The sequence below is a fragment of the Brienomyrus brachyistius genome, unplaced genomic scaffold, assembly GCF_023856365.1.
Source record: "Brienomyrus brachyistius isolate T26 unplaced genomic scaffold, BBRACH_0.4 scaffold295, whole genome shotgun sequence".
NCBI lineage: Eukaryota > Metazoa > Chordata > Actinopteri > Osteoglossiformes > Mormyridae > Brienomyrus > Brienomyrus brachyistius.
Window position 1 is genome coordinate 145395 of NW_026042570.1, and position 15943 is coordinate 161337.

The 15943-nt window shown below is 43.9% G+C and overlaps 1 protein-coding gene across 1 annotated transcript; it reads left to right on the forward strand.

Annotated features, from left to right (window-relative positions):
• Positions 1–2217: 2217 nt before the first annotated feature.
• Positions 2218–14474, forward strand: LOC125728539 (homeobox protein Meis1-like). Its single transcript, XM_049005440.1, has 7 exons — positions 2218–2891; positions 4356–4573; positions 5507–5648; positions 6015–6065; positions 6842–6892; positions 7746–7892; positions 14290–14474. Exons 1-7 carry the CDS (start codon positions 2880–2882, stop codon positions 14431–14433), a joined length of 765 nt encoding a protein of 254 aa, XP_048861397.1. The 5' UTR covers positions 2218–2879; the 3' UTR covers positions 14434–14474.
• The last annotated feature ends 1469 nt before the right edge of the window (positions 14475–15943 follow it).

The following is a 15943-nucleotide window of genomic DNA, read 5'->3' on the forward strand; positions in this document are numbered from 1 at the left end:
TGTTTGACTAAGTTAAAACAGCATCCTAAACTGTTTCGAATGGCCTAGAAATCAAGCTACCTTTAGGTTTGCAGACCAAAGTGATTTTTATAGTGACGAATCATTGAAACCGTAGTTAAATTACATTACTAAAAAGACGCATAACAATCATTTTCACAATGCTGGCTTTTAAAAATTAATGTGACATAAAGCACACACTGAAACTCAGAACTAGTGAAAAATAGGGATCAAAAACACTGGTTTACTCACCCGGAAGACTTTAATGTCGAATCTTGTAACATGTAATGCAAGCTTCCTAGATCTGTATACAAATAAGGGTAGACCCCTTTTCCACAGTTTCCGCCGAGCATCTGCTCACGGTCAAATGTTGGTGTGAGTATTCAGAGCTAGACGCCATCTACCCCGCAAATCAGCCTCCTTTGCGGCTTCATACCAATTTCATGCCTGTAAATTTAGACGAAAGACCGGACTGCACCTCTGCGGCGGGGATCAGCAAACGTGTGAGGCCGATACTATTTGATACAACATTTTTACTTCCTCCAATCTGTCCTGATCGATGACAGATGCTTCCTAGACAATCTTCATGCACCTTGTCACATGGTCATTTAAATATATACAAATAGCACGTTATACCACAGTGCCACGTCAACCACGAAATTGGACAAATCAATATAAAGTGTCAGAAGAGCTACCGCACCTTATAATAAAGACTAATAGTATATACGAGGTCGGCAACATTTATTAAATAATTCAGTCTACGCCACACTGGTCGTTCTCTGTGACTGAAATACAGGCACCAGACGCTCAAAAAAATTCTCTGTTCAGCAACACAATAGCTCAGAATGGATGGTTTATCTTTTATGGCTCTTACTCTCTATTATCTGTGCGCTCTTTTTCATCTTTGACAGTAGGCCTTAATGTTGTGCAGAATCAAGCAGGTTAACTGGACAAATTCCTGACTTTGTAACATACTTAACACCGAAAACTGGCTTAACCAAACATTCTAAATTTAATCTACTTAAATTCTGCCAGTAATTATAAAATAATATTTTTAAAATAACTTTTCAAATAGGAATCATGTTAAATTCATCACTGAACGTTTAAATTATATGTATATATTTTTATCTATAGGCAAACAGTACAATTATTATTTGACTATTGTATTCGTCGTACAGAAAGAAACAAAAATGTACTTCATGATATTGTGAAGGGCAAGAGGTTGATCTGTTAGCTGGGCACAACATGCGTGTCTTTAACAACACGCCTCCCCTCACCTCGGGACACAAATGCATCGATCGTTTGATACTGTAATTGATAATCTTTCTACCCAATTAAAGATGTGCCTCAGTGGAGTGCGTTTTGATTGGACGCCGCCTCCCAACTACCGAAATCTGCCGTGACATGGACCGGCCCATTTTGCATTTCTGAGGGGGGTACCAAGACGAAGTGCTCAAGAAAATTGATACCTTGCATTGGCGATGCTTAACTAGTATTACGTTTTAATGATGCTGTGTTGTAATAATTGCAGACGAAATGTAGAAACACTTTTCAAAATCCAAACGGAATACAACCCACGACCCATCAATGGATGAATAAACGCATAAAAGAAAAAGTTAGAAGTAGCTGACATTGCATTTGACAAATATACGACCATCCACCACATAGCGAGACAGCCAATTCAATAGATTTGTCGTGTGCCGACTAAGAACGAGCAGACCTGTGCAACTTTTAATTGTGTTGGATAATATAGCTATTAACGAGACGCATCAAATTTATATCGCGCTAAGCAATTACGCAAATGTTAAATGGGCAAGCAATGCGCAAGACTCGATTGAGTGTGATACAACTGTCAGTGTAAAGCTGCACACATTGTACTGATAGTCCGATGTAGGTGCGTAACCCAGGCGTGCAGAGCATCAATCTCAAGAAGGACAGACGGCAGTGGGCAGTTTGGATTAAACAAAAAAAAAATCGTGAGGTCACGTCCCACATTTCGAACGACACCACAAAGGGGAAAATACATAGTAAAAAATCTGAAAGTGGGGGTGAGAAAAGCGGGTTGATAAAACAGATAAACAAAGAATTCCAAAAGTAGCACAGTCTCCTTTGCAAATGAGCGTCGGCTCCGCAGGCTTCTCCGGCGTATTGCGCTCCCCCTCCGATAGGAGCCACTTGATGTAGTCCACTGCCTTGCGAAAGACACGACCTGTTATGGCCACCACTACTTCCGGGTTCTGGCATTCTGGTTCAGATCCACTTCTCTGCACTGTTCAACACACACACACATACACACACGGGCAGCGTCTACTCGCGGGCGGGCGTTTCGCGGCATCGATCGTGGCTCCTTTAAGAAAAAAAGAGCAAGCCAGAAATATCAGCCCACCTCTTCTTGATCTAATTGAGAGACTGTTGCATTAAAAATCTACTCAGGAGCCGACAGTGATCAAAGAAACGAGAGAGCTTGATTTTTTTTGTATGTATCTGTGTATTAACATTTAAGGTGTCCCGACCAGAGGAAGCGCACGGCGGATCATCATTCATTCAGTACTTTGACAACCTCGCTTAAGATTGACAGCTGGAGTGGCAAAAAGCCATGCGACTCTCTAGTTTTGTTTGAGAATCAATTCCATAGTGGTTTGAAAAAGAAGATTTGGTCTGCGCACTGTTCCCGTCCTGGAGAAAGCCGAGGAGATACTCGCCGTACTGAATGTTTCGCCTTGAGCTGAACTTGCGCTGAAGGTCCGGCTTCGTCATCCTTCTGAAGGAAACATAAAGGGATTTTTCAGTATCGCATTTGGAGTGTGCGTTGTATTTTCTTTCACCCTGGCCTCATAGGAGATATTTTAATCTGAAGGAAGAAGAGGGAGTGAGGAAGGCCAATGGCGCAAAGGGTACGTATTTGAAAAGTTTCAGCAACTCAACATTTTTCAGCATTGAAACGTGGCTGATGGGATCGTGGACAGCAAAAGTTTTTTTCTGCCTAATTTGTATGGCTTCTTTAGGACATTTAGATGGGTTTGATAGTGTCACTGTCTCAATAAAGAGATTTGACAGTACAAATAAATTAATTTGCATATAACGCTCCTGGTAAACATGTTTACAAGAAGTATTTACCAAGACAGCCATAGGTCTTTCCAAAGTAACGGATGATTTACTATACTGAGGTAGAACAAACCAAAACTTTTTCAAATTTTCGAGAAAATCCTGTTGATATTTACAGTCACGGACAGACTTTGTATAATTAAGTTTAATTTGCTTATCTGCTGATGTTTTTGCTGCAGCTCATTAATTTTGTCTCCGTGTCTGAATTACCCTTTGATGCCAAATCTTATTGCGTTTGTACACAAAAAACACAAACGAGGATCTGAACGATAAAAAAAACATCATTTTTGAATATTTTTTTCCATGTGCAACTAACTTATACTTGGTTACGTCAATAAGTATGCTGCAGTTATAGTACAGAGTTAATGTTATTTTTGTTACATAAATAAATGTTAAATCCATTTGGATCTTAAATTAAGCTAATAGGTATTTTAAGACAAATTAGTACCTATGAAAACTTTACTTAAATCGCGTGCTCGTGAAGGTGAGACCGAAGCCGTAAGATCTGCAGAAGGCTTTGACACCTTCACTGTTTCATTGCATAAACGTGTTAATTATTTTTGCCACTTTCAGGGTAATTTCCTCCCCGCTTTCAGATATAATTCTAGATATATGGGCCCATCCGTGGACATCCAAAACGGCTATATCAGCGCCGACTCCCCGCTCACTGCCGTTTTCCTTAAATCTAAATGGAAAAAAGACAACATTTTTTAATGACAAACATTAACAAAATAATCTTCGGTGTAATGGCAAAGAGACGAGTGATGCTTTTTGTCAAAAGTGATTGCTGTTTGCATATTTATGTAGTTGCAGTTGGATCCAAACTTGTGACATTAATCAGTTTACATTTTCAATGAAAACGTAATGAGCTACATTCAACTTTGATTTCACTTCTATTTAATTTGTGTTTATTGTACATTGCATTCCCTCGTTTAGCTAAAAGAAATATTAATAAGTTATCATCATTTATTATTTCCTGCAGTCTTATTATTGAAAAAAAGGTTTCTTCTCTGTTCGTAAAAGTATTGGTTCCATCAGAAAAGCAGATAAACTGGTATTTTTGTCTTGCTCTTGGAACAAGCCTATGAACCACGAGGGCTTGGGTTAAAAACTGATGGCGTGATGGACTCTTTACTATGTCCCGGGAGTGACGTCGGCGTTGATTCCACGTAAAATTATAAACTTAATTCATAAAATGATAGTATTGGCAATACATTTCATGTAATTATTTTTATTTGATTTTCATTGTGCAGTATGAAGATTTATCCCATTATGGTATGGACGGCGTAGGAATCGCCAGCACGATGTATGGGGATCCTCACGCTGCCAGACCCATGCAGGCTGTTCATCTGAATCACGGTCCCCCGCTGCACGCGCACCAGTACCCGCACACTGCTCACAACGCCATACCGCCCGGTATGGGCCCTTCCGTCAACGATGCATTAAAAAGAGATAAAGATTCAATTTACGGGTAGGTTTCAGTGACAGTCTTTTCGGGTTGCTTTCTTCCCGCGACAAAAAGGGGGGCACGCAGAACAGATGTGTGTTAGTTAATAAAAATGGGAAAAAGAAAAGTAAAAAAAAAACGTATTGAGTCATGAAGTTTATATAGCGTTTTAGAGAAAGATAAAAAGTCGGAATCAGGGTCATACAAGGAAAAAAAAACGTTATGTTTATCAGGTAGTTTACAGTTCAGTCATTTTCTATATTTTATAACACCAGTCCACCAGTTATGCATTTAAGAGTTTATGAATTCAGGCGCTTTTTGGAATTAAAGTTTGTAATGTTTTTTTCTGTGTGAATCAAATGATTTTAGGCTGTTTGCTCATATAGACAGTTGGTAAGTGTTAAAAGAAAACTTTCTGTCTAGGGAAGGCCAGAAAAAAGTTTACTCTTGAAATGAAAAAAAGGAAACTTTTTCTCTGTAGTGTGCTGTACCAAACGTGTAATTTACTAACCGTGTACGCAATTTGTATTGCGTATGACCTTTAACGAGTGTATCATCCTTATGCGCTCTAATTGTAAATATATGTATCCTACGATAAATTCTCTTATGATACTGTTATACTCTCAAGCTTTAATTAAAAACTGAAAACATGAACTGTAGCTGTTAAGAAATCGCCTTATTAAGGTCGCATTGTCTTTATAAATTAAAGGTTGTAATGCATGTAATATGTTTTAAAATGGTTCGTCTCATCAGGTTGGATAGAATATAGAGCAGATAGACGCTATTGCTCAAAATGGCTTCTGCTATGAAGCGACTGGCTTTAGTTTTACGCAAATAATTAAACGCTGGATAATTATATTGTTAGTCTGGTGTCTCACTATGGGAATGATCCTGCTATTTTACTTTCGCACTTTTCCTGGTGTGCTCACTGAAGTTTGCAATGATATTTTCTTGCAGGCACCCTCTCTTCCCTCTGCTAGCACTGATTTTTGAGAAATGTGAATTAGCGACTTGCACACCGAGAGAGCCCGGGGTTGCGGGAGGTGACGTTTGCTCATCCGAGTCTTTCAATGAAGATATAGCCGTATTTGCTAAACAGGTTAGAAAAAATCGCAAAATTGCTTAACGTTATATTTACCCACTATTTCCTTTTTACACGAATATTTATAGCAAAAAAAAGTAAATAAAAAAAAAAACAACGACATAAGTTCGGCGCTTCTAATTTGCCTTTTCATCTTGTCTGTGGCCATACTAAAACTGCAGTTTGTATGGTTTAAAAATAAATGAGATGTTTAAGTTAGTTTTGGGCCCATGTTGGCTTTAAATTTATTGGAAACTAAATGATTCATGGAATTATGCAACATATGTTTAACGCCAAAAATGAAATGAGAGGTTTTATTCAGAGTTTGCTGTTTAGATTGGATCTTTGAAATGGTAAAATATTTTATAAATTCTCTTGTTTTAGATTCGAGCAGAAAAACCCCTATTTTCATCAAATCCGGAACTGGACAATTTGGTATGTATATAGTATATGTATATATACTAGTTATAGTATATATACTATATAGTTTTCGTTATTTCAGTCGATTTCAGTTTCAATTTGTGAATTATAAATGGAACTTCATAATGCTGTGTAACAACTCTTAAAAGTTTTGCATACGACCGCCAGTGAAGGGGTCGACTTGTAAAAAATCGTGTCATCACAGATAACTGTCGCGTGTGTGTCGCTGCGTAGCTGGCAAAGGTCTTTTTAAGCACCTTCTTTTCCGCTTTAAAAAGTTATAAGTTATTTACAAGCAGTTACAACTCCTGTTTACGTCCCACATCTCAGTGCTACCCCAGTAAACTCGAACTGAATTCCCAACTAACTCAATGCAAGCATGGCAACTTACTATTTATTACCTTCAAATTACTGTCTTCGTACGCTGTATAAAAGCGTCTTGATATCCTGTTTTATTCACAACGTGCAGCTGAAACAATGTGCATGAAAACATTCTTGTGCCGTCGGGATTATTATAAACAACCCATTTTTGTATACGCAATACATTTATTCGAATAACCGCATCTCGTTTCGAAGGAAGCGGAGTTTGTTTAAGATGTGACTGACAAAATATGAAAACTTCATTCATAATTTTAGCGACACACGAGATTCCACGAAGATTATTAAAATTGTAAAAAATACACACCGTATCGATAAATGCTTTAGTCAAAGTGTTCTCATGATATGCCAAAATATGGCGTTTCTTCATTGCTGGTTTTATTAGGAATGTAATGTTCGTGTGTTTTTCTTAGATGATTCAAGCAATCCAAGTATTGCGGTTCCATCTGCTGGAGTTGGAGAAGGTAATTTTCCCTCACTCACTTACGTGTTACAAATGTGACCTATACGGGATATTTGCATAAATCATTTTTTCTGGTCTATTGTAATTAGTGTCAAAACCAATCCTAGTGCATTCTCTTTCCAGATTAATCACAATTCAGGGTCTTAAAGCAGAATAATATAAAGTACTATTCAGTTATCTTTTAATAGTTTCTTTTCTTCTTGTACAAGTCATGGACTTAATAATTGTCAAAGTTTTTCGAAGTAGACCTATTGTGTGTTATTTGTGCTTTAAATTTCTTTATATGCGGCAGATAGTTATAATCCACAATTAATTGTGTAGTATATTTTCATTTTATTTTATAGATAATAGTCGTTCTTGTGGTCTAAATTTCGAATAAGTATGTGGATAAGACTTATTATCGTAACATGATAGCGGTTCAGTAAGCGAAGGATAATTTGATTTAATTTCCTCGACATATCTGCTCAAGGTGCATGCTACAATATTAACGTGTATGTACATGGCGTGTGATAGTCTGGACGGCGAGAAATGGGTGGTAATTAAATAAATACGAAATTAAACAGTTTACCTTAAATGTCACTCAAACAGGTCTTCCCCCTAATGGTCACATCCGTAGGAGCATGTGAATTTAGCACGGGTGTTGAATATGTTGTAACCCGTGAGTAGTCTTGTCACTGTCAATTTTATAAGATATCTCAATTTTTTGGAAGAAAAACAGTAATTTTAAATTCAAGATGGCAAAAGCAACTCACTGGCTATTTTAAAAGTCCCCCCTCCCGCATCAAACGATCTGGTTGCGCTTGTCAGCTTCTTATAGAGCTCTTTTGTGGTAATTGTAATTTTGTCCTCTATAGGTACACGAACTCTGTGACAATTTCTGTCACCGGTATATCAGCTGTTTGAAGGGCAAGATGCCAATCGACTTGGTTATAGATGACAGGGAAGGTGGATCCAAATCAGACAGTGAAGATATCACGAGGTCATCGGGAAACCTCGATCAGGTAAATTCGCCTGTTTTCTCTTTAGGTATTCGTTGTGAGCACAACTTTATTTTCACAATGCGTGTGTTTAAAAAATTAAAGAGACGAATGCACCAATGTGTAGCATTTTTTAAGATCTGATCTTGCTACCCCATGTTAGTGCATCACTAATGATGCGTCCCTGGAGTGTACCTGAAACACTTCGACGCCGCGCGATCTTTTTTTCTATTCTTGATTTTTTGCCTTGATTTTCACGGTTCACTAGTTGTTAGTGAGTGTTTTCACGTGTAATGCCAGTTGGCGCGTAGCCCTGGAGTAGTGCAGAGATTGTCCGTGTGCAGTGATGCCGGTGCAAATATATGCACTTTATTACCGTAATGCAGCGCACTGGCTGGTACAAGCGGAGGGCCAAGCGTCTTAAATAAGAGCAGCTTTTCGTTTTTATTCTCTAAATGGCGGACCAGGGTGACTCTTCTCTCATGATAGAGCGCTCCTCATGGCGACCGCTATTACAAGCTGTTCAAAAAAGTTATCGAAGGGATTTTTTTTATCACTTTTAATACTATAGAACAGTAATACTAATCATGATTTTGTTCTTATCGCGGAATGCTGTACTTGGTTAGAGATAACCCTGATCCTTAAGTTTATTTAAGTTTCCTTGACATTTTTTTTTTTAAAATACGGTGTTTTAACCTTGCGAACAAATGACAACGTGGAAGCGAAACTTTTAATTAAGTTTCGAGATGAAGACATACACCATGTGCCCTTAATGTCGTACATTATATGAGACCTGCATAGTAACAATATCTTGAGACCGCATTAGGGTTAAGTTGTTGAAGCTTCTTCAATGGAACATTAAATTAACATAACGTGCAGTCCCCATCCTTGCATGCAGTCTTTAATAAAGGACGGCAGGCAACAAATGTGATTGAATGCTGTTTTCGAGTTTGCCAAATGAACCTCTTTTATATGCATGGGGTCAGCGCGGCGATAAACACATGGAACTAATCGGGTTGTATTTTAAGAGCTGTACGGCTAACTACTACCGCGAATATATACTTAATTTTGCGTTTTCATTGTGTGTTCCAAGATATCTGATCTTTGTAGAGGGCTTATTTAGCGGTATCACAACCAGCAGCTTAATGTAGTGTGTGCGTTATCTTCTTCTATATGTGTTTTTAAAGTATACCCTGCGGGATGAAGCTGAATCGGGCTTTGTACGAAGACGCGGTGGTATTAACAAAAGGGAGGTCCCTGTGTTGATTCAAGTCAGGGCAACTGCAGAATAAATGATAACAGTAATAGAAAAAATACACAGAAATCCACAATGAAAATGTACAGGCTGAATTAAACTCCTGCTCTGTCCCCAGGAGCTGTGGAAACAGCTCACCGCTGTTATTTCTGGTTATTTAACGCTTTAATAAAGTCTTTATTGTGGAGGGTAGCGTCCTGGCTGAAGGCAGCCTGCCGAGGAGCACAGGTGGGAGTGCGAGGCCTGCTGGCGAATGCAGCTCGGCCGGTTCCGCTCCTTGGGGCCGCATAGATAAACACGTGGGGCCTCTGGGTGCCGTCTGAGCCGGAGTGACTGGTTCGGAGATTAACCCCTCCAGCTCCGGAGAGTGTCCCTGTGGTTACGGGGGAGGGCCCTGTGTGGAGCTTTTAGGAACCTGTGTCGCCCCCACAACAAGGACCTAGGCTGAAGCCAGGCGTGCTCTGGGTTCCCTGCCAGCTTCAACGTTTTTACCCCCCCACGTGAGCCTCGTTTTCAACACATCTCCCGCATCTCCTGGACGTCTTCATGACCGATCTCCGTCACGATAGTTTCCCTGCTGCTGCTTGGTGTTTATTCTTCTGCAGCGTCTGGGGATTGCCCCATCGTGTTGCACGCACGCCGGCCTCTCCAGGTGCTAACTGCGGGTTCGCTTGCATGCGTGAGGCAGAACTTTATGTTTCACGCCGTCGCGAGCGAGAGCAGGGAGTGGCGAGCTCGTTCCTCGAGCTCTTACGCTAAAATGCCACGTTATGAGTCTCCGAGACTGTGCTGAGAGGCTGGGACTCTCCGCGTAAAGGGCATCAAGGTCTCTAGCAAAAAAAAAAAAAGAATCAACTTGTTTGTATTTTGCGGTTTTTCTGCCTTGTGTTACCCTAGTTTCTAACCGACTCTTAACAAGCTAACGAAGTTGAGAATACGGTTCAGTTCTCAGACACGGTGATTATGCACTGACGTCCGCAGTGGTCGTGTTTCCTATCGCACGATACACTGTATTTCACTTTTTATTCACTTTTTATTAATCATTATTGTACACTACATTACATTATTCCAATTATGTAAGCAGAATCATACAGAGTTGTATGATAACGTGTGAGGTATTTCACGTTATTCTAGCTTTCGTATGTGATAAAATTTATGTGATTAGCCTAGTTGTACAAGCAAGAGTAAAGATTTGTTCACACGGAGGTTTTTGTAAGTATCTTTTACTTTGAATTGGCTGCATTGCAGTGACTTCAGATTCCTCTCATAATAGGTGAACTTAGAACCTGTTTTAAGGAAAACTTTCGAACCTGTACTCGTATGTAGATAATGGGCCGAACGACATCTGATCGCAAGTCTCTGCTTTGCTGTCGTTAATGCATTTATGCATTTCTGTCCCAGGCTCGTTCCGATTACCATCCCGTTGATGTAATGGATGTTGACAGCATCTCTCTCTTAGTGTTGTTGTTTACAGCTGTTGTGTCTTGTCGATGCATTGTTGTCCGCAGTCTGTCACACGCCGCTGCTCGTGGTGTGACGTCGGGGGACACTGATCCGGCTTAAACAAAAGGGGCCGCGAGGTTCCTGCGTTCTGATGTTAAAGAATGTGCACGGTTGCGCAAATTTCACGAAGGATTACAACTTGTTGACAATGCAGGAGAGCTTTTCTCCCTGCCTAATAATCCAAGGAGAAGCGGAGCGCGCTCAGTAACGTGTGGGGGGAGGGGGGGGGATGTTTATTTCAGAAAACGAAAAACTTATTTGAATGTGAGATCACTTCAGAAAAATGACACATTGCACAGCTTCAGTGTCCTTACAAGACATTTTAATAAACTACGTACCCAAATATCTGTATATAAATTTACAAAAGACACTGCATTATAGGTCGTACAGCAGTATAGATTTACTAAAGTTCTTTTTTTATATATATTCTTAACCTGCTACAAAATATTGCAACGTCTGACTAATTGAAACAGCATGAGCAGACTTTTAAATGTTGGGATTAGCAACAAGTGGCATTCGATGCAGGGCTGAGAAGGTTCGGGTCCTTCAGCCTGAGACGGCCATCTAAACTCATGCCTGATTGTTAACGATCATTCTGTTTGGGGGGGCCTGCAAGACTCAGCATGACATGGCTGCTGTTGGGGCTGAGTATTTGTATTATGTATTATGATCACGTGATCCCCCCCCCCCTCCAAATATTTAGCTCTCACTGTGTTCAGTAACGGCTGCTGGGATTCCTGTCAGTGTGGAAGAGAGTTGCCCCCCCTTCTCCTGGTGGTGGAGAGGACAAAATAAACAAGGGCTGAGACCAAGGGAGCGGGACAGGCTGTATGTGTGTGTGTGTGTAGGCCTCAGACCCAAGCCAGATTTAACAGCTCTACAATCACAGAGGGGGCACAGTTTTTAATTTAACATGACCCACTGGCACAGGCACGTACAGCACACACGTGTTTGTGCCACACAATTGATATAGCTCCTTCACTAAGGGTCGTTAAAGCAAAGAGTAACGTCCAGCATGCAGACACCATCCCTGTTGCTATTAGGAGTGAATCGGCGATGCAGCATTTCTTGCATGAGTGCCTGTTTAATACGGCAGGGGGGCGGGTTAGTGTGCTACTTCTGCCAAAAAAGGCCCCCCATCTACGCTAAGAGCCGCCTCTATGAGGACGCGCTGAATCGGAATGCCTCGGAATCAGAATTTCCAGCAAGGAAAATCTCGTCACGGCAAATTAAGTGGCGGGAGGAAAATGTAAATGGAAAGGGGAAGGCTAGGTGTTGATGGCAAACGCACCTCCCCCCCACCCCCCCCACGCCCCCCCCCCACCCCCCCACGCCCCCCCCCCCCCCCCCCCGAGCATCGACCTGCCGCTGCATATTTGGACTTTAGCAAAGAGGAAACAAAAAACAAGGAAAACCCGCACAGCACAGAATGTGGGAAATTGAATTTACTCAACAATTAAGCGGTGAATCAATCTTCATCCTGAACCGAGGGGGGAGAATGACACGAAGGTTGTAGTTTGGGATTGGGGTGGGGGGGGGCATCAAAGTGGGGGTGAGTGAAAGAGAGAGAGAGAGAAGGGGGGGGGAGTGAACGAAATCCAAAGCAGCTCATTAGGGGGACAGTGAATGTATCAGACGTGTATAGGAACACCATTCAACTACAGTTTTTAACACCCCAACCCCCCAAAACAACTAAACACACTTATCAATATATATATATATATATATAAAACTCCCGCAGTCTCTTTCTGTGCCACCACCTAACCTGTCTTCTTTTATATTTATGGATATCTCACGTTATATATATATATCTATATATACAGACACACACGGTGGCGAGAGCCTGAGATTTGGCATCGTCCCATCAAGCTGTTTTCTATTAATTTTGAGCCGGATCAGTGCTCAGCCAAAGTGTTGGGGGTATTATAAATAGACTGAGTGCACCCTGGAGATGTCACTCTCTGGATGGCGGGGCCCGCCTCGGGCCCCCGGGGTCCCCGGCCGGCACCTTCCCGCCTGCCTCGCCCTCCTTTTCTTCAATTACAGTTCATGCAGTAGTTTGCTGTTTTCTCAGTCTAATTGTATTTTCAAGTGGGATCTGTGTCACGTAGCGGGAGGATGGCGAGGAGAGAGAGAAAGGCGGCATCCCTTAGCGCGTCAGCTACTGGTGCCTGGCGTGCTGTGTCTCTGGGGTGCTGTACCGTTCTTTTTTAACAAAGCTCTGAATAAACAGTCCCCCCCCCCCCCACCACCCATACCTCCCCGTTTTTCTCAGCGAGTTATAGAAGCTGGCAGTCAAGCTTTAACCATTTGCTGCCCCCCCCAGCACATTGCGCACCGCATGACGCCGGTCGCCTGGTATGACAGCACACTGATGCATATTTACTGTTTGTTTTCATGTTTGTTTGTGGAGCGTTTATCTTCGGGGAGGGGGGCGACGGAGCTCTTCAGCATTTCCTAAAAGTCACTTTGCAGCACAGAGCAGCATGGAGATCGAATTCCGGGTGAGGTGTCCAGGCCTTGTCCCGCTTGGCCATGGGATTATCGAACCACGGGTCCTACGTGTCGCTAGTTGTGTTGCGTATTTTTGATTGAATTGACGGTCAGGCGTTTAGAGAAACTCTTCGCAGAAGTGGCCTATTTAGAGCTAATTTGTCAGTTTTCCGCATTTCCCCAGCCGACAGTGAGGCTCTGCCTCTGTCCATGTTTCAGTTAGCGCTACTGAGATGAAAAACAAACACTAACACCCCTTTACCCCCCCCCCCCGACACACACGCATGCACGATCAAAAACCCACACAAAAGGCCTTCATGTGCGTATACACACATACACATGCGTGCGATCCCTTCGATGGCGGCAGTGTGCCCGCGGGTGAATTTGCCGCACTCCTCTTTGCCGGTGATAAGAGGCAACATCTGTTTGGCGCTGAATGGTGGTGGGGGGGTGCACCGCGTGGCTGAGTGCCGGGGCCGGCCGGGGGGGCATTGTTCGGCACTCTGCTCATTATCCTCATGTCTTCTACATTTGCCGCAAACCATTCGGCAAACAGCTGACACTGTAGGGCCACTACAGGCCCTCAACTCCATCGTCAATGGGGGCGCCGCTCCTCCTCTTTTTTTAATCCCTTTCTTGTTCGATTCACCGGAGAGGCACAAGGTCCGGCCGGGCCCGGCCCACACCCCGCACTTCTCAGAGGTATAAAGGCTTGGGCAGAGCGACCAGCGCTCACATCGGCCCTTGCCGCTTTCAGGATCGCTCTCACTGTGACATCACGCCGTACCCCTCGCACCATGGCTTGCTTTTCCCTGGTAATGTCATTGGCCGAATTCTCCCTCTCTCGCTCTCTGGTCAAAAGCAAGCTGGGTGGGGGGTTCCTTTATGCAGGGGCCGGGGAATCTTCCGCAAATCGTGAGCTGAGATGTGAGGGCCCTTCCCAGGTTGCCTTGGGCAGATGGAAGAGGGCGAATTTTTGTTGGGGTGAGGCAGCGTGCAGCGGTGGGGTGGGGGAGTCAGGCAGGAGGATGTTCTTTTCGGCGCTGACTTTACCTCCAGCCAGAGCTAGACCCATGGCTGAGGGGCTTAACGCATGCAACTGAGTCTGACCGCATGACGCCGTTTGACCGCATGCGAGCGCGCCTGACCGCCTGCCTTCCCTCCCCTCAGACCTCGTGGAACAGAGACCATGACGACACAGCGTCCATACGTTCAGGAGGCACGCCGGGTCCCTCCAGCGGAGGACACACGTCTCACAGCGGGGACAACAGCAGCGAGCAAGGTAAGGAGCCATGCTCTGCCAGGGGGAACTGAGGGGTCTGTGAATCGTCAGCGACGAAGCTGCTCTGGGCCGCGACTTTCTGTCCCTCGCCATGCGAGCTCGGGCCCTTGCAGCGTCGGACAGCGTAGTGAAGATGCCCTTGCACTCACTGAACCTGTCGAACCTGTACGGAGCCCCAGATTCAGTTTTCCGGACAGCTTTTTTAATCACGGGGCTTGGGAACGTCAGGCGAAAAGTGAGACCCTACCAGCAAGGAAACAGGGCAAGATCCCACTTTGCGTGATTTTTGTGCATATGATACAACTGGGAAACGGCGATTTTTGTATCTGCCGCACGCATTTGTAGTCGGGCCTTTTTCGCGTGTGTTACGAACGCCGTTTTCCGTATCGCTGAACGGCCCTGGAGAAAGCGGCAGCAGAGAGCTGCCTCATCTATTATTGATGGGGGTGTCGGGGTGGTAAGGCAGAGGACTCGGCTGCCAGCAGCCGGCTGTAGGAGAGCAGAAAGAAGCACATTATGCTCTGGTTGAGTGAGCAGCGATTTACACACGGCGAGGGAGAGCAGCGACATGGCCCTCCCAGCCCCGCTAATGGCTCGAAGGAGGAGCTCGCGTCTCATTGGACGTCTTAATGAGCCCATTTTCTGTGTGCTTTTTTTTTTTCTCAGGTCTAGGCCGGGCCTGACCTTTGCTCTTTATTGACCGAACTGACACTTCATTTTTCAAGTATTTCTAATTACCGCCGCGACTCAGAGCGCCGCCCTGCTGTCGGCATGGCCGCCGTTCTCCCCCCGGTGGGTCAGACCCACCCTGGGGGGCAGTGGGAGGTGTGCCGTGGTGCGGTTCTGAGACGGCGTCTTTTCGTGGCCTGCGGGGGGCACAGCAAGTGTGTGCACTGAGGATGAGTGTTTGTGGGCACGTAAGAGGATGCTGCAAATTCTCATTGGATAAAAGTCAAAATGTGATTCTAGATGTCAAAATATACTTCACTTGTATTTATGCACAGCATATAATACTATATAATCACATGATATAGGTATTTTTTAATGATCAAGGATGGGAGTGAGAAAGCCAGGCTTTACTGTCGGCTTACGATATTCCTCAGGATCGCTGTGTTCCCAGTGTTATTCCCATTCGGAATGCTGTACCTGCTCCTTTCCAGCATTGCTGCCCTTTTCCCATGCCTGCCACCCTCCCCTGTTCTCTCTTTCTCTCTTTCTCTGTCTTCCCTCCTTCTTGCTGTCCTCACTCCCGATACTGTAGTCGGTCTCTCCACTGCCTAGCCAAGCACACCTAATAAATATGGCTGTCCTGCTCTGCTCGAGCGTGCCCAGGCCGCGGGTGGGGGGGATGTGGGGGGAGGGGGGGGGTGTGCTCGCTCCTGCTGAATCTCCCAAACGCTGGTGGCCCCCTCGCGGGGTTGTCCCTCTCTGCTGTCCCCAGCTGCCAGGTCCGAGAGAGGCGAGGGAAGTCACACAGCATTCCGGGCCGCAGGGAGCATTACTGTGCTGGAGCAGCCCTGCCCCCCCCACTGTGCTTATTCT

Excerpts from the sequence above, each read along its gene's own strand:
- LOC125728539 (XM_049005440.1), top strand. Across the intron at positions 5,649-6,014 it reads TAGCCGTATTTGCTAAACAG|ATTCGAGCAGAAAAACCCCT; the intron begins GTTAGAAAAAAT and ends CTCTTGTTTTAG. Across the intron at positions 7,893-14,289 it reads CATCGGGAAACCTCGATCAG|ACCTCGTGGAACAGAGACCA; the intron begins GTAAATTCGCCT and ends CCCTCCCCTCAG.